At 45.0% G+C, this 24945-nt stretch overlaps 1 protein-coding gene across 9 annotated transcripts in view; it reads right to left on the reverse strand.

Annotated features, from left to right (window-relative positions):
• TANC1 (tetratricopeptide repeat, ankyrin repeat and coiled-coil containing 1) overlaps positions 1–24945 on the reverse strand; it is a 277351-nt gene that overhangs the window by 54067 nt on the left and 198339 nt on the right. For 7 of the 9 annotated variants that reach the window (XR_012517747.1, XM_074399627.1, XM_010329971.3 and 4 more), the window contains 8 exons: positions 22908–23030; positions 21533–21814; positions 20225–20376; positions 17349–17580; positions 16020–16186; positions 13389–13996; positions 6696–6804; positions 4611–4733 (listed from right to left, as the gene is read on the reverse strand). Coding sequence is in view for 8 of the 9 variants with exons in the window: in XM_074399627.1 (XP_074255728.1) it covers positions 4611–4733; positions 6696–6804; positions 13389–13996; positions 16020–16186; positions 17349–17580; positions 20225–20376; positions 21533–21814; positions 22908–23030 (1796 nt within the window). In the remaining variant the exon portion in view is untranslated. The remainder of the gene's footprint in view (positions 1–4610; positions 4734–6695; positions 6805–13388; positions 13997–16019; positions 16187–17348; positions 17581–20224; positions 20377–21532; positions 21815–22907; positions 23031–24945) is intronic. The other 2 variants (XM_010329951.3, XM_010329959.3) reach the window with 1 other exon arrangement.

A 24945-nucleotide genomic window follows, 5' to 3' on the forward strand; every position in this document is an offset into this window, starting at 1 on the left:
TCCAGGCAAATGACCTCATTAATCCCCACCCAGCCTGCTCTACAGATCTATACAGTATTGCTTTTAAAAATGCCACCAAACTCAAATCTAACTCAAAAGCATTTTAAGATTGTATTACACTACAGCATTAATGAAAGTGTGGACAGGCGCAGTGGCTCGCCACCTGTAATCCCAACACTTTGGGAGTTTGAGGTAGGTGTATCACCTGAGGTCAGGAGTTCAAGATCAGCCTGGCCGATACAGTGAAACACAGTCTCTACTAAAAATACAAAAATTAGCTGGTTGTGGTGGCATGCGCCTATGATCCCAGCTACTTGGGAGGTTGAGGTAAGAGAACCACTTGAACTCAGGAGGCAAAGGTTGCAGTGAGCCGAGATGGTGCCATAGGACTCCAGCCTGGGCAACAAGAGTGAAATTCCATCTCAAAAAAATAAATAAAATAATAAATAAAAGTGTTTTAAAAACCTCTTTGGCTAACTGTGGACAGAATAAGATTATGCTGAAGAAATACATGAGGATTTTATTAAGGCTGATGAAACCAGTCCTCAGCAAGAGAAGTAGAGAAGATATACCCGTCTAGAAACACATGCAATGCCACCAATAGGCACACCAGAATCTGCTAACCACAGGACAGGCAGGATCATTTGTAAATTCCCCGGATGATATTGCCAGCCAGTTACATTCTTTCCTCCCCCATCAACCCCATACCTTCTTGAGATCCATGAGCCTAAAAGATGAAGGATTAATGGTGTGAGTTCTCAACCAGCCTCCAAACTAATCTATTGTGTAATTTTCACCTCTCTGTGCTTTAGGTGCCACCTAAGAAAACAGCAAGCTTGCCACCCCATTCTATCTAACAGGTATTCTTTGCTAATAATGGTGGAAGGTATACTTGCAGTGCCATGATGAATCTTCTATAAGAGTTTACCTGGAAGGCATGTGCTCAGGGCCCTTTCCTAAAGATGTCATCAATTCATACTTAATCTGCTTTTGGGAAAAACAGTTTCCCTTGTTGGTGTAATGCTGTAGGTATTTCTTTTTTTTTTTTTTTTTTTGAGATGGAGTTTTGCTCTTGTTACCCAGGCTGGAGTGCAATGGCACGATCTCGGCTTACCGCAACCTCAGCCTCCTGGGTTCAGGCAATTCTCCTGCCTCAGCCTCCTGAGTAGCTGGGATTACAGGCACGCACCACCATACCCAGCTAATTTTTAATTTTTTATATTTTTTTTAGTAGAGACGGGGTTTCACCATGTTGACCAGGATGGTCTCAATCTCTTGACCTCGTGATCCACCCGCCTCGGCCTCCCAAAGTGCTGGGATTACAGGCTTAAGCCACTGTGCCCGGCTTGCTGTAGGTATTTCTACCACTTAACCCTCCATCATCTTTCTCTAACCTATGGTTGCTTTTTGGTTTTTGGTTTTTTTGAGACGGAGTTTCGCTCTTGTTACCCAGGCTGGAGTACAATGGCGCAATCTCGGCTCACCGCAACCTCCGCCTCCTGGGTTCTGGCAATTCTCCTGCCTCAGCCTCCCGAATAGCTGGGATTACAGGCACGTGCCGCCATGCCCAGCTAATTTTTTGTATTTTTCGTAGAGACGGGGTTTCACTATGTTGACCAGGATGGTCTTGATCTCTTGACCTTGTGATCCACCTGCCTCGGCCTCCCAAAGTGCTGGGATTACAGGCGTGAGCCACCGTACCGGGCCTAACCTATAGTTCTTAACCCGGATGCACGTCAAACCACCTGGGAACTTGAAAGTTTCCAATGCCCTGGCCCCACCTTTGGAGATTTTGACTTAACTGAGGCTGGGGCTGCGGTGCCCAGAGCTCCCAGGTGATTCCAGCTGGCAGCCAGGGCTGAAAACACATCAAGTGATAAAGGCACCTGCAGAGCACAGGCTTGCTGAGTGTCAGGCACGCTTCCAACTGTGTGATTCTGAGCAAGTATCAACTGCCCTAAACCTTAGTTTTCTCATATGAAAAATTCACAATAAAAGTTTCACTTCACTTGGTGGTTGCAAAGATTAAAAATCAACGTGTTAAAAAAAGTGTATGTGTGTGTGTATATATATATATATGTGTATATATACATATATACACATATATATATATACATGCACATTAAGCATTTAGCACAGCACTCAGCATCCTGTACATGTGAAATAAACGTTAATTGATAGCATTATAATCAAACTTTCATAGAGTCTTCAGGAAGGACAAGAACTCAGGTTCCTGACCTCTGGAAGGCACAGGATGGAGATCTGCCCTCCTGTCATCATCACCCTGCATGCCCACCCTGGGTTGTTCACCAGCACAGAGCAGCAGGGACACCTCACAGAGGTAAGTCACCTGCAACCATCACATCCTCAAGGTAGGCAGCTCCTGTTAACAAGCACCAACTGGCACATCCAGATGTCCCAGGTGCCTGCAGCAGAGCCACTGTTTCCAGAGATGAGGCAAAGCACTGTAACAACTCATATAAACATCATTAATGTTTATAAACATCATTATGTCCCTGGTAACTTCAACATCTCAGGTAGGTTTCTCATTACTCGAGAGACAGGCTCTTTGGTGTCTCCACTTTATAGGTGAGAATGCCAAGGCTCAGAGGGAGTAAGGCAGAGCTGAGCACTAAGCACAAAGTTAATGACAGTCACAGAGCAGCCGGGTGGCAGAGGCAGCGGCCCTGGCTGAGACTGCATTGCACTGAAGGAACTTGTTTAAATAATTAATCCTATAGATTTTCCACCAACGATATGGCAATTTTCTGACCATGATCACAGAAGCCCTTCTTGGACAACACTTGGAAGTGGTGGTATCTCTATCCTTCTGGATTTAATGAAAACAGGAAAACAGGAAGGGAGCTGGGGGTATGCAAGGCAAATGATCATGAGGACCAGAAAAGGCTTGTCCAGGGTGGTCATGGCGCAGCGCTTGCATTCCCACTAAGTCCACTGGAGGCTCACACAAGCACAATTGTTTTTGAACGTGTCCTGCCTGACTGTGATGCAAGATATGACTAGATCTCCGGCCAAGGGAAGTTAGGCCAAAGTCCATGCCTAGCTCCTGTTCTCCTCTCCTTTCTGTTGTCAGCTGAGCAAAGATTTGCAACCAGAATCCTCCTGAGGCCACAGCCTGTGACTGGCCACCAGTATGAGATGGTACAACAAAACCACTGACTAGATGGGACCCCAGTGGGCCAGCAGGGCCCAGGCTGGCCCATCCCAGCCTGGCCATAGGAAGTGACATGGTTAGAGACAGCTGGCATCAAGTAATCATCCCAGAACAAGTCATTTTAATTTACCAAAGTGGCAAACTGCAATTATTGTTCAAAATGACATTCATTCCTGTATGACAACATTTAATACGCTCTAAAAAAAGTTCCTTAATTGCATGCATAATTTAAAATTACTGTAATTTGTTCAAGATCCTGTGAAAACCTTTCCCCCCCGCCTTGAAAGATAAAAGAAACAGAAGGATAATGAAAAGACTTGAGATTCTATAACACATTATAGAAATAATTTGGGGGATGGTGTAGATGTAGGTGACACTGGAGTTTTACAAAACAAAGTAAAAATGATTTAACTCTTAAAAGCGCACATATGTTAAAGAGGAAAGTTTATAATTCCAGGAGGGCCACGCTCATTTCATTATTATGCTGCAAGTTTACATTTACTGTCTTAAAAACTTGTACTCAACAGATGTTTCCCATTTACTTATCTCCATATTAAAATAACTTCTATGCCCAGAAATTCATTAAAGTATGAAAACAGATATTGCCATTTTTATTCTTGTCTTTCTTAGGATTATAGAATTTTATTAGTTTTGAAGAAGCCAAAAGATATACTCTTAGCTGAAATGAAAGATGAAACAATGTGAGTGGTTCAGGGGGAAGACCTGGGCTCACTAAACTGCCTCAGAGCTTCCACAGGCAGCAGGTACATCAGGGCCTGGGGCTGAAAGGCGTGGACCCTAACTGTCTTGGTGGCCTTAGCAGGCTACTTGGCCTCTGTGTGCTTTAGATTCCCAGGCTACATGAAATCAGGAAGAAAAATCTACCTTAAAAAACTGAGTGGAACATCATGACATGACAGCCACTGACCAAAAAGTGAAGAAGCTCTTGGCTCCACAGAAGGCCGCGCTGATACCCTTTCCATAGGCAGAAATACGCATACATGAAACCGTGATCATTGTTTTTCCATGTACTCATCTCTATGCATCACTTGTCAATGCTTAATTTCCCATGAACTTGAAAGAGATGGTCCAGGTTAGTAACCCAGGCCACTTAAAAATCCATTTTCCCTAGAAATCTCTCTGATTTTTGATTTCCATTGTAAACTGTTTCCTTATCACATCCACTGAGAAACATTCATCATATGTGCACAGAGCAGCCCTGACCACCTACATCTTCCCGCCACAGAAAAGCTAAACTTCCGGAAGAACGAATAACAGAGCGCCCGGGCCTGTGTGATCAGGGAAGCACATCATTAGAAGCTCCTCTGCGTCCTCTCACCACCACCCAGGGAAGAGGGAAGCAGGGCTGCTGGAGGAACAGCCAGCAGGTGGCCAGGGCTGGGTCTCCGCCTCTCTGTGCAGGAGGGTTGCTCACCTTCACATTGGGAGTATAGAGATTCCTGAGAGAGGCCAGGGCGGCGGACAGCCCCTCAGTGCTGTAGCCGATCCACAGGGCTTGGAGATGGCTTGAAGAAATTCCCGTCTTCTTACTGAGGCCCTGGAAACAATCAGAGACAGATCTGCCTGAACGTCTCCTTCTCACCTGCAGGGACACTCTGAAAACAGGTCTGCCACAGAGGGTGCTGATACCAGCAGAAGGCATGGGATCTCACACAAAGAACGCCTGGACATGCAAGCTTTCACTACCTGAAACCAAGGTCAAGGAATCAGCCTGCCTTTACTAGGTTAACTGTGTGCCTGGGGAGAGAGATGGCAGATCAGAGTTTCTCTTTTTCTTTGTCCTTGAGTCAGTCTCCCTGTGTTACCCAGGCTGGAGGGCAGTGGTGCAATCTCGGCTCACTTCAACCTCCACCTCCCAGGCTCAAGCGATTCTTGTGCCTCAGCCTCTCAAGTAGCTGGGATTACAGATACATGCCACCACTCCCAGTTAACTTTTCTATTTTTAGTAGAGACAAGGTTTCGCCATGTTGCTTAGGCTAGTCTCGAACTCCTAGCCTCAAGTGATCCACTCGCCTTGGCCTCCCAAAGTTCTAAGATTACAGGTGTGAACCACTGCACCCAGCCAGTTTCTCTTTATGGAAGTAAATTAGAGGAATTATAAATGACAGAGTATCACCATCCGAGTGTCGCATGGTGGTGGGTGCCTGCAGTCCCAGTTACTTAAGAGAATGAGGTGGGAGGCTTCCTTGAGCCCAGTGAGCTATTATCGCACCACTGCCCTCCAGCCTAGGCAAACAGAGCAAAACTTCATTTAAAAAAAAAAAAGTCCAGGCATGGTGGGTTACACCTGTAATCCCAGCACTTTGGGAGGCAAAGGCGGGCAAATTCCCTGAGGTCAAGAGTTCAAAACCAGCTAGGCCAACATGGTGAAACCCTGTCTCTACTAAAAATACAAAAATTAGCCAGTTCGCTCTGTTGCACACACCTGTAATCCCAGCTACTGGGGAGGCTGAGGCAGGAGAATTGCTCCCCTCTGGGAAGACAGAGGTTGCAGTGAACCAAGATTGTGTCACTGCACTCCAACCTGGCCAACTCCATGTCAAAAAAAAATAAAATAACCACATCACCAGGTGTAACACCGAATGAATGAGTCCAGGCAGTGACCAGCAATGACTGATGGCAACACAAAATGAGAAGCAAGCACAAATGCTGTGCCTCCTGATGTAAGAAACTTTTTTTTTTTTTTGAGACAGAGTCTCGCTCTGTCGCCAGGTTGGAGTGCAGTGGCGTGATCTCGGCTCACTGCAACCTCCACCTCCCAGGTTCAAGAGATTCTCCTGCCTCAGCCTCCCCAGTAGCTGGGATACAGGTATGCACGATGACACCCAGCTAATTTTTATATTTTTAGTAGAGATGGGGTTTCACCATGTTGGTCAGGATGGTCTTGATCTCTTGACCTCGTGATCCACCCACCTAAGACTCCAAAAATGTTGGAATTACAGGTGTGAGCCACCGTGTCTGGCCAAGAAACTCTCAGAACTGGAATCTTGACACCCTGAAAGGGGTAAAAAACGATTGAAATGGTTAAGCCTCTACATACAACTACTAAATGATAGGAAACCCAGGGAAAAGAGGAACGTGTTAAACTGCACCATGAAAAACAAGCACAGTCAGAAAGTCCATGTGGTACAAAATCACCCAGGTCAAGGGAACTCAGATTCTCAAACAAATCAGTAACAAGGAAACACAAAGTATTCAACAAAGTAGAGCCTTTAAATAAAAAAGAAACTTAAAAGAGATTTAAAGGTAGGAAGAAGTAAAACTTAACCACAGCACTCAGATACACACTTGAGCAATCAACTGTAGCAAAATGCAAGGAAATGCCCAGGCTGAGTCAGAACAGCGGTTGCTTTTGGAGAGGGGAAGTGGGAAGAGGTTGCATTTGGGCTGAGGTGTGTAAAGGGTTTCTCGGATGACTGACAGAGCCATCTAAAATCTCCAAAGCAAAACCTCAAAATGACAACAAAGAAACCCTTCCCCAAGCTGGTGTGCATCTCACCTTGAAAATATGTGCCTTCAGGATGTGGTGGCCGAGCTCCATGGTCTGCTGGCGGTTCAACTTGCCCTCTTGACGTGAGAACATGAATGCCAGGAGAGCGTGCCCGTTCCTAGGGGAAGAAACACAAGGGCTCATGGCAGAAGAGCCTGTTCCACCCCACTGCAGACCCACTCTCAATCCACCACCCATCATTTAGTCATTGATTTATGCCTGTCACAGAGATGTAAACTCTGTGAGACTAAGGGTGTCATCTGAGTCACAACGCCTAGCAAAGTGCCCATCACTTGGTGAATAATCAAATGTGTTTCTGAGATACATGGATGAATAGACACAGAGTACAGAACCATCTCTGGGCCTGGCCTTCAGGTTTCCTCAGGATCACCAACTGCAGTAGACAAAGGACAAGGCCTCACACTGGGAAGGAGAGAAAAGCCACGCCATGCTAGGTGGCAGCTCATGATCAGGAATGCTGAGAATTCTAGGCTTGGATGGCACACAAGTTCTTGTGGTGAGAAGAAGGCTAAGGCATATAAGTGGGCTTGCTGCGACTGGCACATGGTAGACATCCAACCAACAGCACCCATTTCCCTGCCCATTTCCCTTTGTGAAGGGTACCATCCTGCCCATTTGCCCTCCATGTGTGTACGACTCATTTTGTCCTCCTGTGGACCCCATGCCTTTGTCTGAGCCAACTAGTTTCTAGATGACAGAACTGCTTATTCCAATAGCAGTGACTTCTATCCAAGATAAATTATTTTCATTTCTATCATCCTGACAACTTTGAGCTGCTGTTTCACTGGGGAAAAGCAGGGAGGAAAAGACAGACATCATATACATGTTTTAAAAAACATCCTAGTAGTTGCTAATCTAGATGATTAAAAGCATACATTATTTAAACTGCATTCATCTGTCCAGATGCATGCCTGCTTCTCAAGTAGGTTGTAAACCATGCAGACAGGAGGAAATCAAGGCAGGTGGAGGCTAAGGAATCAGTTTTTATACTACAGAGGAGGGCATGATGTTTAAGGCCACACTGCCCCGAGTCCTGTCCAATGTCTTGTAATGGCCTGGAATTTTCCAATAAGCACATACCCTGTCACCCCTGGACACCTTCTACATTCCAAATCTTGAGCCTAGGACACCCCTCCAGTGAGAGCCTCTCATATTCCCTTGTCCCCATGGAAACCGCTGTTGGCGTCTCTCTAGTGCTACAGGGCCCCCAAGGCCTCTCTAGGTCCTACCCATGGGCTGATCCCAGGGTTCAATCTGGCCCAGATTTTGTCAGTCAGAAGCACTCTCCCAACCACAGGCTAAGTTCTCCTAAGTCTCCCAGTTGGCTGAGCTCTGTGGCCAGGTCAACTGTGTCCACCACAAAGACACACTAAGTACCATGGCTGGAGAGTGATGACCACATACCGCTTGGAACTAAGGTTTCCAGTGCTCCCAGGTGAGCACAGAGCATCTCACTTCTGAGGAGACAACTCCCCATGCCACTGCTCTCCACTTATGCTCCTGCATACTCTGCTCATTGTTCCTCCCTGCCTTCCTTTTCTTGAGACCAAGCACCCCCTTCTAAGACAATCTGCATTCATGATTCTGTTCATTTCCAGTTCTTGCAGGTATCAAGTTCTTAACCTATGCCAGATGCAGAAACTTAACTGAATTATCTTATTTACCTGCACAACCTAAGTATTATGACCCCCATATGCTTATATGAATAAACAGAGGCCTGAACAGGTAAAGCAACTTGTCTAAGACCAAATGGCTAGTAGATGACAGAGCAGAGATTTGAACTGAAGTCTGCTGGACAGGAGAGCCTGTGATCTTAACCAGTGGAGCATGAGTCCTCCTTCATTCATTCACAGCTACACCTTAGCACTGGCACCACGTCTGACAGGGGGATTCTATGGGGAACAATGCAAGGTGCTTCCCGTGAGAAGCTCTCAGCAAAGGGAGGGGACATGTAAACGAAAGGTAAGTCAGCTAACTGGGTGGTGTGAACAGATTCCACAGGAACAAAGAGAAGGCAACCTGCCCCTCACTCAGGCCCCATTCTTTCCTCCTCGCATTCCCAATTTCTTCTTTATGGATCTTTCTCTTCACTCTCTCAATGATGTTTCTGACAATATCCCAATCTGCTGTGTTACAAAAAAAAACCTGCCCGCCCCCTAAAGGCCTTCCACTTCCCATCCCAGAATGCTGGCTCCCTCCTCTTTCACTCCTTTCAACCAAACAGATGGAGTCTCCTAATGATCTAGGACCCTTCTCCCTTACTGAAAATCCAAAGGTTTCCTCTTAATCCTCATTTCCCTTCACCTCTTGGCAACACTTTGGTCCATAAAGTCCCTCCCTGAAGCCCTCCTCCACGCCCTGGAAGCCCAGTGCCATCTGTCCTCTAGTGACACAAGCTTCCTCACCAAGTCATGCCAGACACCTCTCCATCAGTGATGCCAGATCTTCAGCTGCCAACTTCTCCTCCAGCCTCCCGACCCGGTCTGCCTCTGGAACCTGTCTGCCAGGGACAAATGGCTATTCATAATCTCAACTGCTGAAAACTAAAACTAGCTCTGGCCCTGCAAAGCCTGCTGCATACCGTCTGCCTTTCTTACCCTTCCCAAGAGCAACGCTGCACCTAGTTTCTGGCTCCTCCTCCTCTACTCTGCCCATGAGGGCAAGTCACAATGACCACCTCATGTCAGGAAGGCCCGTCTCCACCCCCAGTCCCACCAGGTCCCCATCCCTGACTGGTACAGTAGGCCCCACACTCTCTGTGCCCTGCACACTCTTTCTGTCTGCTCTTTCATCTCCTCTGTTCCATGAAAAAAGGTCAAATCAAACTAGATTCGCTCTTGCAGAACGTGGCCTGCTCAGGCTGATGCGACGTCTTCAACAGCTCCTCCTGTGTGCAACAGCCTTGTTCCACCTACTAACGCCTTACTCACTCTTTGAGTTAACAGAGAACAGAGCTAACGGGGGACTGTTCTAGATGAGACTGCCTGGGGCAACCCCAAAAAGCTGATGGATCTTGGAAATGGTCATCAGAGACATGATGATGTCATGCGCCTCCTGAGAGAAGTACTCACCACCACCTACTGTCTTTGCAGAAAAACACAGAATGTGAACAAGCCTCTAAACTTAACTGCCAATTCATAGAAAATAGGGGTGAGAGGAACACATGAAAAAAACAACATGAGGACACAAAATTCAGACAATGGGAAACTATACACAACAAACTACCCAGTTACTCTTTTTGAACAATAGACTGTGAGGAAAAAGAAAAAAAGAGGAGGAGAGAAATTATAGATTAAAAGAGACAATCAAATGTGTTCTATGGACTTTTTGGGTCCCGATATGAACATATTAAAAAATAGAAGAAATGTGAGCATGGTTAAACGTTTAAGGATATTAAGAATTTGCATTAGCCGGGCCTGGTGGCTCAAGCCTGTAATCCCAGCACTTTGGGAGGCCGAGGCGGGCAGATCACAAGGTCAAGAGATCAAGACCATCCTGGTCAACATGGTGAAACCCCGTCTCTACTAAAAATACAAAAAATTAGCTGTGCATGGTGGTGCGTGCCTGTAATCCCAGCTACTCAGGAGGCTGAGGCAGGAGAATTGCCTGAACCCAGGAGGCGGAGGTTGCGGTGAGCCAAAATCCCGCCATTGCACTCCAGCCTGGGTAACAAGAGCGAAACTCCATCTCAAAAAAAAAAAAAAAGAATTTGCATTAATATTTTAGGTGTAGTAATAGCATGGCTAAGTATGAAAGTATCTCTGAGATGTATATTCAGCTATTTAAAGTAATGTTATGTTAACAATTTAACACACTTCAATTTAAAAAGAAATAAATGTAGCAAATATTGCAAAATATGAATATGTTTAAGTCTAGGTGATATGAATAAAGATGCAAACAAATTTTTTTATATTTTTATTTTTTTGGAGACAGAGTTTTGTTCTTGTTGTCCAGGCTGGAGTGCAATGGCGCAGTATCAGCTCATTGCAACTTCCACTTCCCAGCTTCAAGCAATTTGCCTGCCTCAGCCTCCCAAGTAGCTGGGATTACAGGTGCCTGCCACCCCTCCCAGCTAATTTATTTTTTATTTTTTATATTTAGTAGAGACAGGGCTTCACCACATTGGCCAGACTGGTCTCGAACTCCTGACCTTAGGTGTTCCACTCGCCTCTGCCTTCCAAAGTGCTAAGATTGCAGGCGTGAGCCACTGTGCCCAGCCAGACTCAAACTATTCTTTAACTTCATAATTCTATTTCTGGAATGCTAACCTAGGGAATAATCAAAATTAAGAGGGAAGAAAGGAAAGAAGGGAGGTAGTATATCCTTTTAAGATCTTAATAGCTACCAACACTCAGTGAAAAGACGCTCATATTTTTTATAGGTAAGGAAGGCATGGAGGATTAAAATATATTTTGTGCAGAGAAAAATATACAAGAATCAATGGAGGATTTGAATCCATATCTGTAAGGCACCAAGATATGCACAACAGGTTGTTCTGTTTGTAAGTAATCTAGAAACAACTCAAAAATCTAACAAGGGTATAGTGAAGTACATAATAATTTGCCTCCTAGGAAGTTTGCACAACCATGAAAAAATGAAAATGACACTTTTCTAAGACTTCTAAGAGCTTGGTAGAATGCCTGTGATGCGTTAAGTGAAAACCCAGACAAGAATTCCAAGAGAAAAAGATGACCAGTATATTGTTTAAAATGCTATAGAAAGAGGCAGAAATAAAAAAATTAAAAGTGAACTGTCCTTGTCTGGGGGTTGAAATTTTCTCCCTTTATAATTAGGGCAAAAATACAACTGGGAGTGGGGGAAGAAATGCTACCATTTTTCAAGGTCCAACTCACCATCACCATGTTTTAAAATCACCTCCCCAGTCCTCTTCACTCACACTGGAAGCTTTTCCCTCTCCTGAAGTCCACGTGAAGTGTGCCTCCCTCTTGCATGTCACTTCCTGCCTCCCCTGCCCTGTGGGGGAAGCCCTGAGAATAGGGACCTTGTGCCAGGAGTTTCTGTGTCTGCCACAGTACTTTGCACGTAATTGCGTTTAACAGAAACTGTTGCTGAACTGAATCCAGTAGCTTCCTTCCAACACTGTTCTATATCCTCTCAGTTGAATGAAGCGCAAATACTACAGGGGTCTTGGGAAAATGCCAACAACTCACACCACCCCAAAGTGGGTGCTTCCTTAAATTCTGCACCCAAGGGTGCCTCTCTTGCCTCTACCTAGTCCAGGTCCTGCCCCAGGGGATGCCCCGACACCTGCTTTTAAGAACACAGTGGCATTCAGGAGCCCGGCACCCACCCTACCTCTGACCTAGGCTATATAACCTTAATGATCCCTAATACCCAAAATGAAGCAAAGCTTAATAAAGACTACAGTCCAGCTACTTCAGCCTCCAACCCAGTCACAAACCTACACTCCTGTTGGAGTCTTTCAATTTGTTTTTGTGTCTCTACAAACTCGACTATAGCCAATCTTCCTAGAAAATGACTGGACTTTCCCTAGAAAGTAATCTTACTTGGCTAGAAATGTCACAGCACATGTTTCACCTAGCTATTATGGTCTGGCTAAATAACCTGGATGTTAGTTTATTGCCCTGAACCAGGTTCAAAAGATAACAACAAACCTTCAGCCAGTGATACTTAAGAAAATAGTGACAGCCCCAACATGAAACAGCAGCCAGGCCTATCAGCGGATGCTCAGTTAATATTCAGAGGGAGGAAAGTGGCTGTGAGGCTCCCAGGGCTCACCAATGCTTGTTTGTCTCTTCATTTCTGGATCCCAGCATCTGGTCAAATGCCCATGACAGGCCTAAGGGGTCAGCTGAGCAGCTTGCCAGCCCTGTTAGTAGAACAGGGGGCAATTTGGACTCACAGAGAGCGGAAGCCACTGAAGACAGTGGAGATGCAGGCCAAAGCAAAGGCCAAGTGAAGTCGGGGGCTTGCCAGACACTTACCTTAAAGCATCTGCACTCTCAAACTTCCTGACCTCTCACGCTGTTACCAGGCCACACAGCAGACAGGCTTCCCTCCCCACCCATGGTGATAACAGTGGTCCAGGCAGCAAGGAGAACTGTATCCCAGCCTGGTCCAGTCAGCCACACAGAGCTCATCGACAAAGGGTGAGGCGTGTGGAGGGGGGACGCTAGATTGGATCATGGTGCTCCCTCTGGGCTCAGAGAGACACCCGATACCTGGGATAAGTCACTAAATGTCAAGAGGTGGCAGGGGAGTGGAGGTGCTGAGGACCCACAGCAGTCCGCAGACACACAGTGAACACCCTCTCGAGATGTCCCCTGTTCCTCGGGGCTGATCTCACACGTTCCCATGCATGACCCTACAGAAGCTGCGTTGGGGAGGAGACAGAGCTCCATGAGAGAATGGAGAGTAAGGAAGGATCAGACAGGTACAGCCCAGCTTCTCTTTTATCCACATGTAACATCCATAAGGGAGTCCTAGAATGCCAGCAATTAGAAGGCGACTTCTGTATAGAGAATTCCCCATTGCCCATCCTTCTGCCAAAAAGGAAGAAAAATAAGAAAACAAAGCAGCAACACTGAATTAGTGGTTCTGGATTGCCCTTCCATTAAGACATGTGCATCACATTTAAATCCTTTCCCCAGCTGCACACAAGATTCCCTGCAAAGAGCTGACAGAAAGCGCCTTCTGTACCTGGGCTCACATAGGAAGGCTGTGTTTTCCCCGTCTGATCGCCAAACAAGCCACTCCCTGAAGGACGGGTGGCAGAACATGCGGGTTTTGTCTCGCCTCTTAATGAGGAAGCAGGAGAGGGCGTCCATCCTCTGCTGAAAGTCTTCCCATCCCTGCTCCCCCTGGATGTGGCCGGCATTAATAGCCTGAAAGATCTGCTCGTCTGTCATGGGGTGGAGGGATGCGAGGGCCACGTTGAGAATCGGAAGTGCCCTCTCAAAGGCAGACTGGGTCATGAACTTCATGTTGCACTGTAGCAAATAGAGCTCAGAGAGAGACACGGGCACCACCTTGTAGCTGGCGCTCTTAATGACCAAGTGGCCCCTCTGGAAGAGGTCCAGGGTGAGCTTGAGGTACAGGTAGGAGCCGAGGCTCCGCAGCACCAGGTGGCTGCTCACTTTTCCAATGAGCGTGGCATCAGCCTTGCCATTCAGGGAGATGTTGCTGAGGATGTCCTGGCTGCTGTGCATCCTGTGCTGGACGTAGGCGTGCAGGTCGCTGTGAATGTCTTTGTTGTCTGGGAAGTCATCTAAGGAAAGCTTGACAAATGGCAGCGCACTTATGATTTCCTGGGGGGAAAAACCAAAACCCACAGTGTCACACTCTACAGAAATTTCTTTTTTATTTTAGCAGCATTTTAAACCAGATTCACTAGTTTTCTTTCAAGGAGGATTTTCACGGATTACAGGGACTCATTGTTTTGTATTAAAACGTGTAATAGGATAGGGTGAAGATAAAAAGCTTATGTGAAAGAAATCCTGATGGGAGATGGAATCAGTAAATGCTCTCCCGAGACCCTCATCCAAGGACCCTGAGCCTAGTGAGCAGAGTCAGAGCCCTGCGCAGACAGTGGCAATGAGGCCAGGGCCAGTAGGGGCAGTAAGACTCTGTGGGTGACTTGATACCCATAATCCTTACACTGTGCAATTGCTTATATAACAAGGACAAACATAAACCAACACTGTGCATCTAAGAACATGGCCAGACGCCAAGGTAAGAGGCATCCTTCTTTATACATCAAACACTAGGGCTGTGTAACCCAACCAGGAAATCTGAGACTGCCACTGGGCTGTGTCTCCATGACAGCATGTTTTAACAAAGCTGCCTACTTTGGTACAGCATGTTATTTTTTTAAATTGCTTTTTTTTAAGTAAACTTTTGAAGTCTAAAATACGAACATATGATTTGTACCCAAATTGCACAGTGTCACTGATTTTCACTAAGTCAAATACACCTGTGTAACCAGCACCCAGAAACAGATCATCCTCAGCTCCCAGAAGCCCCACGTGTTCTTCTCATCTCTTCCGCATTCCAAAGATTAAGCATAGCTGACATCTAGCAGCAAAGAAGAGTTCTGCCTTTGTAAAAAAAATTCCCACCATTTTTTCTTAAGTATTTAAATGGATGTGCAAATTTAATATAACAATGTAAATAAAGAGGGCAGAATACAGTTATTCCATTTTACATGGATGCTACTGAAACTCTCAAAACTTACACAGTTGGGAAGAGGAATGTAAGATTCCTGGTTCCTGTGCTCTACCCATTGCCAAATTGTGCTTATTGTGTAAAAAATGACTGCAAATACAAACTGAATGCCCAAAAAACAAGCATCAAGTTCAACTGAGGTCTAATTTCAGTTTTTATTAAGAAAAAATTCCAAATCCTGTTTTAAAATAATTATAAGCATAAAAGGGCAAAAATCAAAATCTAATGTCTAAAACTCTTTACTGAAAAAGGGGCTATAGAAGGAGTCAATGGTTAAGACACAATTTTAGGGTTCAAGTAAGGAGGAAGACGGAGGGCAAAAATCATCTTATCCCTCACTGTAAATGTTACCTCATATTTATTAAAAAATAGATCTCTGAGAATAGGCCTTAACAATATTTCATCTTTGGCCGGGTGCAGTAGCTCACATCTGTAATCCCAGTACTTTGGGAGGCCAAAGTAGGTGGATCACCTGAGGTCAGGAGTTTGGAGACCAATCTGGCCAACGTGGCGAAAACCCATCTCTACTAAAAATGCAAAAATTAACTGGGCATGGTGGCACATGCCTGTAATCCCAGCTACTCAGGAGACTGAGGCAGGAGAACTGTTTGAACCTGGGAGGTGGAGGCAGAGGAGGCTGCAGTGAGCTAAGATCCCACCACTGCACTCCAGTCTGGGCAACAGAGACTCTGACTCAACAACAACAGCAGCAAAAAAATCACCTTCATTTTTTTCCTTCAAAAAACACAAAGCCCCATAGCAAACCCATATAAATAACTACTAGCAGAAGTAGCTTTGAACTCTGGCAGGCCTCTTGGCCCCACACACTCCATGGCAGTAACCAGGGCTAGCTGCCACCATTTGAAAAGTGAACCTGCAATTCGATGCTAACAGGAAATGTACCTGACATCTTGATAAATATGTCTGGGGCTAAAAAGGTCAGCATTTCACCCATGGTGGGGGGGCTCTCTGGACTAATGTTTCAAATTCCTAACATAGCTTCCAATTCAAGCAGCTCAGTGGTTTACAATAGTTTTCTTATTAATATTTATCACTGTAAAATTAGAATATGGGGACTTGGAAAGATATTTGAGAATTCTTTGTTACCTGAAAATTTGCTCTTACAGTCACAATCAACTTTAGCCAGGCAGGAAATTTAGAAATAATTTTGGTAATAAATGAAGAAAGTGTATCTCCATAATCAGGTTTATGAAACTCAGCTTCATTTAAGCCATCTATCAAAATAATGTATTCTTCTTCAGGAATTTTCTGCTCTAAAGGATAAAATAATTTTTTCAAATTAAGAAATTATACATTTCTATAAGACAGCACCACCCAGTGTATTTTAACGCCCAGTTTACAGTGTTAGAAGAAACGAAAAAGGTTTACATATGGCACAAGAAACAGTTTTCACAGAAGCATATTTTCTATTAAATTTATAATGAAAACTGGAGCTCAGAGCCAAAAGAAAACCAGTTCTCACAAAACAGAAACATATTGCATGACACACATTAGCAGAATCTCACTCATGTATATAATACAGTCAGCTCTTCATAAACCACTGTCACTGGGGTGGGCCACACAAAGACAAAAAACACATACAGAGGCCAAATCTGGAAAGATCACTAGGTCCCCCATGAGAGTCCTCAGTGGTTTCCAGGGAAGGAAAACTGACCCCCTTGCTGCCCTCAACCCAGGGCAAACTGCCTGGCCCAAGCAACACAATCAGTGTGAGAGCTCCACGCTACTGACTCCTCCAACAGGGGTCTTCCACGCAAGCCTGAATCTGGTTTTCTATTTATTAGTGCTGATTTTCTGCCTGGGCAATAGAGAAGAAATGATGACATATCTGTTTTCTACCCCTCTCTCTAGCAGCCTCCAGCAGTGGTGCCAGGTGGGCAGGTAAACGAACTCAAAAAGTGAGGAGTCAAGGAGAGAGAGGATGGGAAACTGAAGGGCCCATCAAGTCACTCATGTCCTCTACCTTGTTGGAAACAAAAAATTAAAATGGAAACCTTTAGAAGTCACTTTAACATGTCAGTTCAACTGAGCAGAGGTCCTGACAAATAAATATGCTGGAAAATTCCCCCAAATAATTAACTTATTCCCCTTAAATACCTAGGAGTGCAAAATATGCAACAGTCTTCTGTGGTGCAAGTCATCTAAACAGCCCGCAGTTACAAATTGACTACTTTAGAACTGCTCAGTCGTCACACTCATTCTTGATTTAACACTATACCACAAGGGTGGTATAGGAGGGACCTCATGGGGCTGGTTCTGAGAAAGAGGACTGGATGGGCACTGAGGCTTCCACCTCCTCTCCCTGCTCCACCTCACTTCTACCCCAGGGCCCAGCTGACCACCCGCCCTCTGGGGACTACTTGATTATGCTGCACCACTACTAAGAGGGGGCTGTGGGTAGCTGCTGTGAGGTACCATTTCTCAGGCTTGTGAGCGGCTCCAGCACTCCCCTCTTGAAAGCTGCCACTGGGTCCTGCACACAGGATCGGAGGCTCAGCATGCTCTGTAGCTGGGGCTCCTTTATCAGAAGGTCTCTGTAGGCAGCTAGCTGATGGGACCGGCAGAGCAAAGCTGCGATGCTGTGCACAAACTCCGGCACCAGGCAAGTGTACGTGTTGTCAGCCTGGCAGTAATGGTAGGCCACCACCTAGGGGGAAGCAGAACTGTCAGCATCACCTCACCCTCTTCACACAGCTTCTGCGATCTCAAACGGGAACGCAACTCTGCCCGTTCGCAGAGATAACAAGATACTACAAGATACAGAGGTCTATTCCCCAAGACTGAGTCATTTGTTAGCATAATTGTCCTATTTATTCCTTCCTTCATTTGTGTGGTTTTCAGACCTTTAACTGCATCCACAAATCCATCTTGATTAGCATAAAAATCAGCACAAGTTACTTTTTATTGAATGTAAATAAACAGCATTCATAAAACCTAACTGCCTTGGCTCAGAACAGCTCCAAGCCATCTTAATATTCTCAACATCAAAAAGTGCCATCTTCACTAGGTTTCTGTTCTCAAGAGCAGCACCACCTCTTTAGGGAACCCTTTCACTGATCCCAAAAGGCAGATGATAAAGCCGGTGACTGTGAGACTGTGGCTGTAGAGTCACAGCAGCTCCTTCCCCAGGTCAGGGGGACTCAAGCCCTTGACACCTCCCTACACCTGCACTGCATCAAGGGACCCTGTGGAGAAGTTCAACAGGGTCAACGCTGTCTGAAGAATGAAACCCGAAATCACCAAATCTCTGCCTATCATGTGGAGAGACAAGTTGGAAGAGAGAGGAAGCTGCCCAAGTTCTGAGAGGAAAAGGAATAGTCCCTGTCCCAAGAAACCTGCAGTGGCAGCAGGTTGTTTGAGAGAGGGACCCCAGAAAAGGGCCAGACACAGAGCTGCTGGGAATGAGAGACATGCTGTAGATGTAAGAAAAATGCAACGCTTTTCCAAAAGATCAAAGTACAAAGTAAGAAGGCAAAGAAGAGCAAAGCACTCATGCCAAGAACTGCATGTTTTGGGAATATCTACCTTGCTGCTGTCCCACTGGGCACAGCAAGCCCCTGCAGGAAATAGGACAAGAACCACTAGCCACAGTTCATCACCGAGGGCACCAGACGCTGACGTTAGATGCCTTGCCAACCTGACACAGTCAGTCAAGGATGTGGGATTAAATCCCAGGTCTGCAGACTCTTAAAAAAACAAATGTCAAAAGCAAATGTGCAACAGCTTTTCTCTGGCCAGCCTGGAGTTGTCAGGAGACTTTGGTTTAAATTTATAATCAATAAGAGAAAGTTGGCTGCTCTCCAACTCTCACCTGGACAGAAATCAGTAGGGATACATAGGAGGATCCTGTAAGCATGTCCAAGCCATCATGAGATGTCCAGTACCACGGTCTCACACGGCGTTTGACAAAAGCAGCTTGGCAACCCAATGATGGGTCATGAAATCAATTTACTTATTTATGTGTTTGTTTGAGATGAAGTCTTGCTCTGTTGCCCAGGCTAGAGTGCAGCTGCACAATCTTGGCTCACTGCGACCTCCATTTCCTGGGTTCAAGTGATTCTCCGTCCTCAGCCTCCTGAGTAGCTGGGTAGCCACCACCACGTCTGGCTAAGTTTTGTATTTTTAGTAGAAATGAGATTTCAACATGTTGGCCAGGCTGGTCTTGAATTCCTGACCTCCAGTGATCTGTCTGCCTCGGCCTCCCAAAGTACTGAGATTACAGGCATGAGCCACCATGCCCGGCCTTGAAATGAATTTAGAGCCACAGTTTTAAATAAGCTTAGGATTACCAGAGTATATTATAGGATATAAGAATAAGCATGGTTCTAAAATGTTTTTGCTTTAGTTATGTGGGTGATTATGTGTGAGTACTGGATCTCTAGTGTAAGATGTATTTCTTACGTGGGTCACAGTCAATGGGGTTTGAAAATCACTGTAAACAGGGATGGCTTTGAAGCCTGAACTACATCACTCATCTCAAAGCACCCACTCAGGACCAGAGGACTGCTCTGGACCAGTGGTTGGAAGCATCAGGGCTGACGGTGTCAAGAGCGGTAATCATCCAGGAAATAGGAGGAGGAACAGGAGAGCAGGTCTTAGTTCAGCTTTCCTCACCAACCTGCCCACAGGGCCTCCTCACAAGGTGTCCCTATGGCTGCCCACTCTGGCAGCTCTCCAGTTTAACTCACTCATACCACTGCTGCCCCGGGTAAACCTAAGTAGCTCCACTAGGGGAAAAGGATGTGATGCTTTAATGTAGGAGTGTGGCTGGTGATCCAGTGATGGATGCTGAGCATTAGGAAAATTTCACAAAGACCCTGATGGTCATGAATTTAGAAAGGGAAAGTCAGCCAAGGAAGGCTCTATTAAAATTTCAGGAGAAACCTCTGTCAGAAAGCCGAGGGAACCAAAGGCCTCAGGCAACAGAGTGCAGGGAAGAGGTCTGGGTCAAGTCAAAAGCTCCAAAGTCTCCTGCTCACATATCAAATTAAGAAGAGTATATACAGATAAGCATGGATTTGTGGCCAGTACACATGCTACCTTCTGCTGCCTTGAGGAACTCTTTCAAACCATTGTTTAAGATGGATCAGGTTCACTGTCAATGACTTAAGACAGGTATTTACTGTCATTTGCGCTTTTACTTGGAGAACTTTATCATTATTTCATCAAAAGCTATACTTTATCATTAAGCAGTTGTCTCTGTTTTAAGCTCCTTTTTCCAATTTACTTCTCAGAAACCAAACTAGCAAATCTCTCTATCTGGAATGCTCCCATAAAACAAGAGAGATTACCTTAGAAGCAAGATATTTCACTGCATCCTCTCTTGGTCTCTGGTTTTCAGCACTGCCAGACCCAAGAGGTATTTTAGCTGAGCTGGAAGCACTTGTGGAAGAACTCGGTGAAAGCAACGGGGTGAAAGGAAGATCCTGAGTAGGGTCAGAGGCTGCAGAGAAAGACCCATTTCATTATGTACATCGGTATAGGAGCAAGGTGAGATACTGAATATACTTCTTGATTTGCCCCAGGGAATATTTTAATAGATAAGGAGTGAATATGGTCCAGATTTCAGAGGTCCACATGAGAACACAGGTTCCCCATCTGTCTCACACCCAATCAGTTCCTCAGTTCCCCTCCCTGGAGAACTACCATCTGCTATTTCTGGTTTCCATCTTTTTTTTTTTTTTTTTTTTTTTTTTTTGAGACAGGCTGTCACTCTGTCATCCAGGCTACAGTGCAGTGGTACAATCCTGGCTCACTGCAGCCTTGGTTTACTGGGCTCAAGTGATCCTCCCACCTTGGCCTCCTGAGTAGATGGAACAATAGGTGTGTGCCACCATGACTGGCTATTTTTTTGTAGAGACGAGGTCTGCCTATGTTGCCCATGTTGGTCTTGAACTCCTGGGCTTAGATGATCTTCCCACCTCAGCATTCCAAAATGTTGGGATTACAGATGTGAGCCACTGTGCCTAACCTATTGAATTCTTTTGGGTCTTAAAGAATCTCGCATGATTCACTTGTTCTCGTTCACCATGTTTACAGTGGGCTTATTGCATATGAAATAAGGAGTAGATAGTCAACTACTACTCTATCTCATGTCTTTATAATTTTGGTAAATCCAATGCAGAATTGAGGCAGGAGAATCGCTTAAACCCAGGAGGCAGAGGTTGCAGTGAGCCGGGATTGTGCCACTGTGCTCCAGCCTGGGCGACACAGTTGTGCTACACAGGGTACAAAAGAACTCCACATTAGACTCCATCTGAGTTTGTTCTGCCAGGAGCCCAACTCCTTATTCTTAGGGCCTCAAATTCTCCAGGGCGCTTGATCAGGCCTCACTGGTCCATCTCTGCCTGCACCTCAAGGAAGAGAGGGGTTACAGTTCAGGAGGCCATCAGGGAATCCTGGCCTCGCCTCAGCTTGTAGCTGACTACGTATCATGACAGAGGGATGTATTCAAATAGTTCACTTCACACGTGATTGCAAACCTGATATAGTAGCTGCAACAACTTGAGGAAAATTGGTATTTCATGTCTACACAAACAGCAATTTCCTCCATCCATCTTATGTTAATAAACTAGACAAGTAATTAAATATGCACGTACTTTTAGGTGATGAACCAGGGCTGTTGGAAGCAATCTGCCTCATGCGGCTTCCGTGGCAGCTCAACGCCACCAACTTGGAAATGATTGCTGTCTTCCCAAATCCCACATTGCCCACCACCACCGCGCCTCTGTTTTCTGCCAGTTCTGTGTTCCTCAAGTTTTCTTCTATCTGGTGAAAGAGCCAATCCCTTCCCACAAACACAGAGTCTGTTGTTATGCTTGGTACTTCAAACAACAATGGTTTCAACAAAATGTCTTGTGGCTTGTAGGGAGCAAATCGTGCTTTAAAAAAGAAAACATTATTTTAGAAAAATGTCATAATTTTATAAACTAAGAAACTCAAATATCATTGCTTGTGTGTTACATTAAATCCTGACTTTTATCCCCACTACAATCTGTAAGCATTTCCAATCTGGCTCTATTAATACTTCTGTAATACCTCCATTATCACAGCCTATTGGACCTAGAGTGTCCTATTGAAATTACTTTCTAGTATGGTCACAGCTTTGAGTTATTCTCAGGACTCAGGGCAGACACACAGAGGATTAGAGAAAGCCATGCACGAGGTCAAACCATGTCTCATTGCTTTATTTGGAACTGCATTTAAGATGTGTTTCTTCCCTGCTGTACGAATAAAATAAACATGTTTTCTCTAGAAACAGGGTTCTGCTCTCATCCAGGTGTGATGACACTTTGCTTGCATGGTCAGGCTGCTGTGTACCTCACACAACTATGTTATATGTAAACAGACAACATGGCCAATGCAGTTTAAGGAATTTAAGATAGTTTCACTCTTGTTGCTCAGGCTGGAGTACAATGGCATGATCTTGGCTCATTGTGACCTCTGCCTCCTGGGTTCAAGCGATTCTCCTTTCTCAGCCTCCTGAGTGGCTGGGACTACAGGCCTGCACCACCATTCCCAGCTAATTTTTGTATTTTTAGTAGAAACAAGGTTTTACCATGTTGGCCCGGCTGGTCTTGGACTCCTAATCTCAGGTGATCCACCCACCTCACCCTCCCAAAGTGCCACCACCCACAGTCCAGTCCAAGGAACTGAAATAAAGCTTATACTTTGTTAGTAATAATAATAATAAAAAACACCTAATAAGTGTTAGACTGCTCCTCACTTCAAAATAACTTACTGCCCAATTATTTTTTCCAATTCCAGAAGCAAGTTAATCACATATTTTGAGGAAGAAGCCCCAAACTGTTTGAGGATACCCCTTAGCACAACTCACAGATATGTTTTTAGCACAAACACACTTCTCATCATGTTATAAACAACAGTTGGCTTCAATGCTGGTTACCGCAGACTTTCAAAGTTAGTGAATGAGTTCATTATAACCATTATCACAGTGGATGCAAGGATAAATACCTTTAACTTCCTGTGTCCTACCTCCAGCTGTATTGTGCCATGGTAATCTAATTGATGTCCGGAGAGGAGCATTTCTCTGCCCGTCTAAATAACTCAGATCTTCTAATTTGGTTGAGCTTGTGGCTGTAACATTAAACTGAAGTTTAGTATCTTCAAAGCTGACTTTAATTTCATACCTAAGTGACCATAATTTACAAATCACTAAACAGTTCAGGTTTTCAACAAAATGTCCTTAAATATCATTTTGGCATTGTTTGTCCCTGTTTATTTTTCTGGCAATACTATTAATTTAAAGGTGGTAAAAACCAAGTGCTGCTGCTTCTTAAAGTTATGCTGACTGGGTTTCCAGAATTCTCCATTATTCCTGAAAAGAGACAGAATTCGCCATAAATTGTTTGATGAGGAAATCTGACAATCATGTGGCACACAGCAAAGCTTCAGTACTTACCACAAGCAGGTGGCATGCTGCTAGATTCTTCTCTGCAGCTCTGGGGAGCTTTCCACTGTTTGGAATTCCAGACTTACTAATTAAATGGGCAGATTCTATTTGTACAATTCCACAGCACCCAGAACACTGAAAGCTAACTCTCAGTACTAACAGTACAATCATACTCCTAAGTTTCAAACATATGTATAGAGTATATATAAACATTATATATCAGACTGCATTTTATAGGTATATTTTTTTAATTCTAAAAATGTTATGTTTACCTCTGACCAAATCAGTAAGATGCATATCACATAGGTACTTGTTATAAAGCATTAAAGAGCTAGGGATAGTGGCTCATGCCTATAATCCCAGCACTTTGGGAGGCTGGGCGGGTGGATCGCTTGAAGTCGGGAGTTCAAGACCAGCGTGGCCAACATGGTGAAACCCTGTCTCAACTAAAACACACAAAAAATTAGCTGGGCATGGTGGCAGGTGTCTGTAATCCCAGCTACTGGGAGACTGAGGCAGGAGAATTGCTGAAGCCCAGGAGGTGGAGGTTGCAGTGAGTTGGGATCGCTCTCCTTTACTCCAGCCTGGGTGATAGAGCAAGACTCTGTCTCAAAAAAAAAAAAAAAAAGCATTAAATATCTATTCAAACATTGATACAAGTTAGATTACAAAAATAACTAGAGCAGGGCTGGGCACGGTGGCTCAAGCCTGTAATCCCAGCACTTTGGGAGGCCGAGGCAGGTGGATCACGAGGTCAAGAGATCGAGACCATCCTGGTCAACATGGTGAAACCCCGTCTCTACTAAAAATACAAAAAATTAGCTGGGCATGGTGGCGCGTGCCTGTAATCCCAGCTACTCAGGAGGCTGAGGCAGGAGAATCGCCTGAACCCAGGAGGCGGAGGTTGCGGTGAGCCGAGATCACGCCATTGCACTCCAGCCTGGGTAACAAGAGCGAAACTCTGTCTCAAAAAAAAAATAAATAAATAACTAGAGCAAAATAATTTTGCTAATTCTCAAGAAATCTTAGAAGCCAGTATATAATAGACATTTTTCTACCTTTTAAAAACCCCTCCATCGAGTAATACCAAAAGACAGTTGCAGGTAAACAAACAAAAAACCCTCCTATTACATTGAGAAAAATCTAAATAAAATTAACCTAATTTGGTTTATAAATTAAGCCCAACGTGAAGTAGTGTTGATCTTAGTCAAATTATTATCTTCCAGGACTAGAAATTATAAGGTGATTTGAGAGCAATTGAGAGTCTAGAGGGAGTCAGTGTCTGGGTCAAGGTTTCTTAAGACTGGGGATATCTTCAGTGGGACCAAGCTGCAGAGGACAGAAGTTGAGTTGGGCCATCTGTCTGCTGAAAACCCTCTGGCCGCCCATCAGGTTCTAACCCAACATCCAGCTGCCAACCAGTGCCATCCATCCTACCCGATCCCTTCCTATATCTGCCCCTTAAGATTTCAGCCCTTCTCTTCCTCACTGTCCACATCATCTGCTCTCATTCCTTCATTGACCAACCAGCTGGGTGGCTCTAGGCCTAATTGTGCTGGTACATCCCCTCACTGCATCCTCCAAAGGGCAATCCAGCAC

The sequence above is a fragment of the Saimiri boliviensis genome, chromosome 5 (genome assembly GCF_048565385.1).
Source record: "Saimiri boliviensis isolate mSaiBol1 chromosome 5, mSaiBol1.pri, whole genome shotgun sequence".
In the NCBI taxonomy this organism is placed as follows: Eukaryota; Metazoa; Chordata; class Mammalia; order Primates; family Cebidae; genus Saimiri; species Saimiri boliviensis.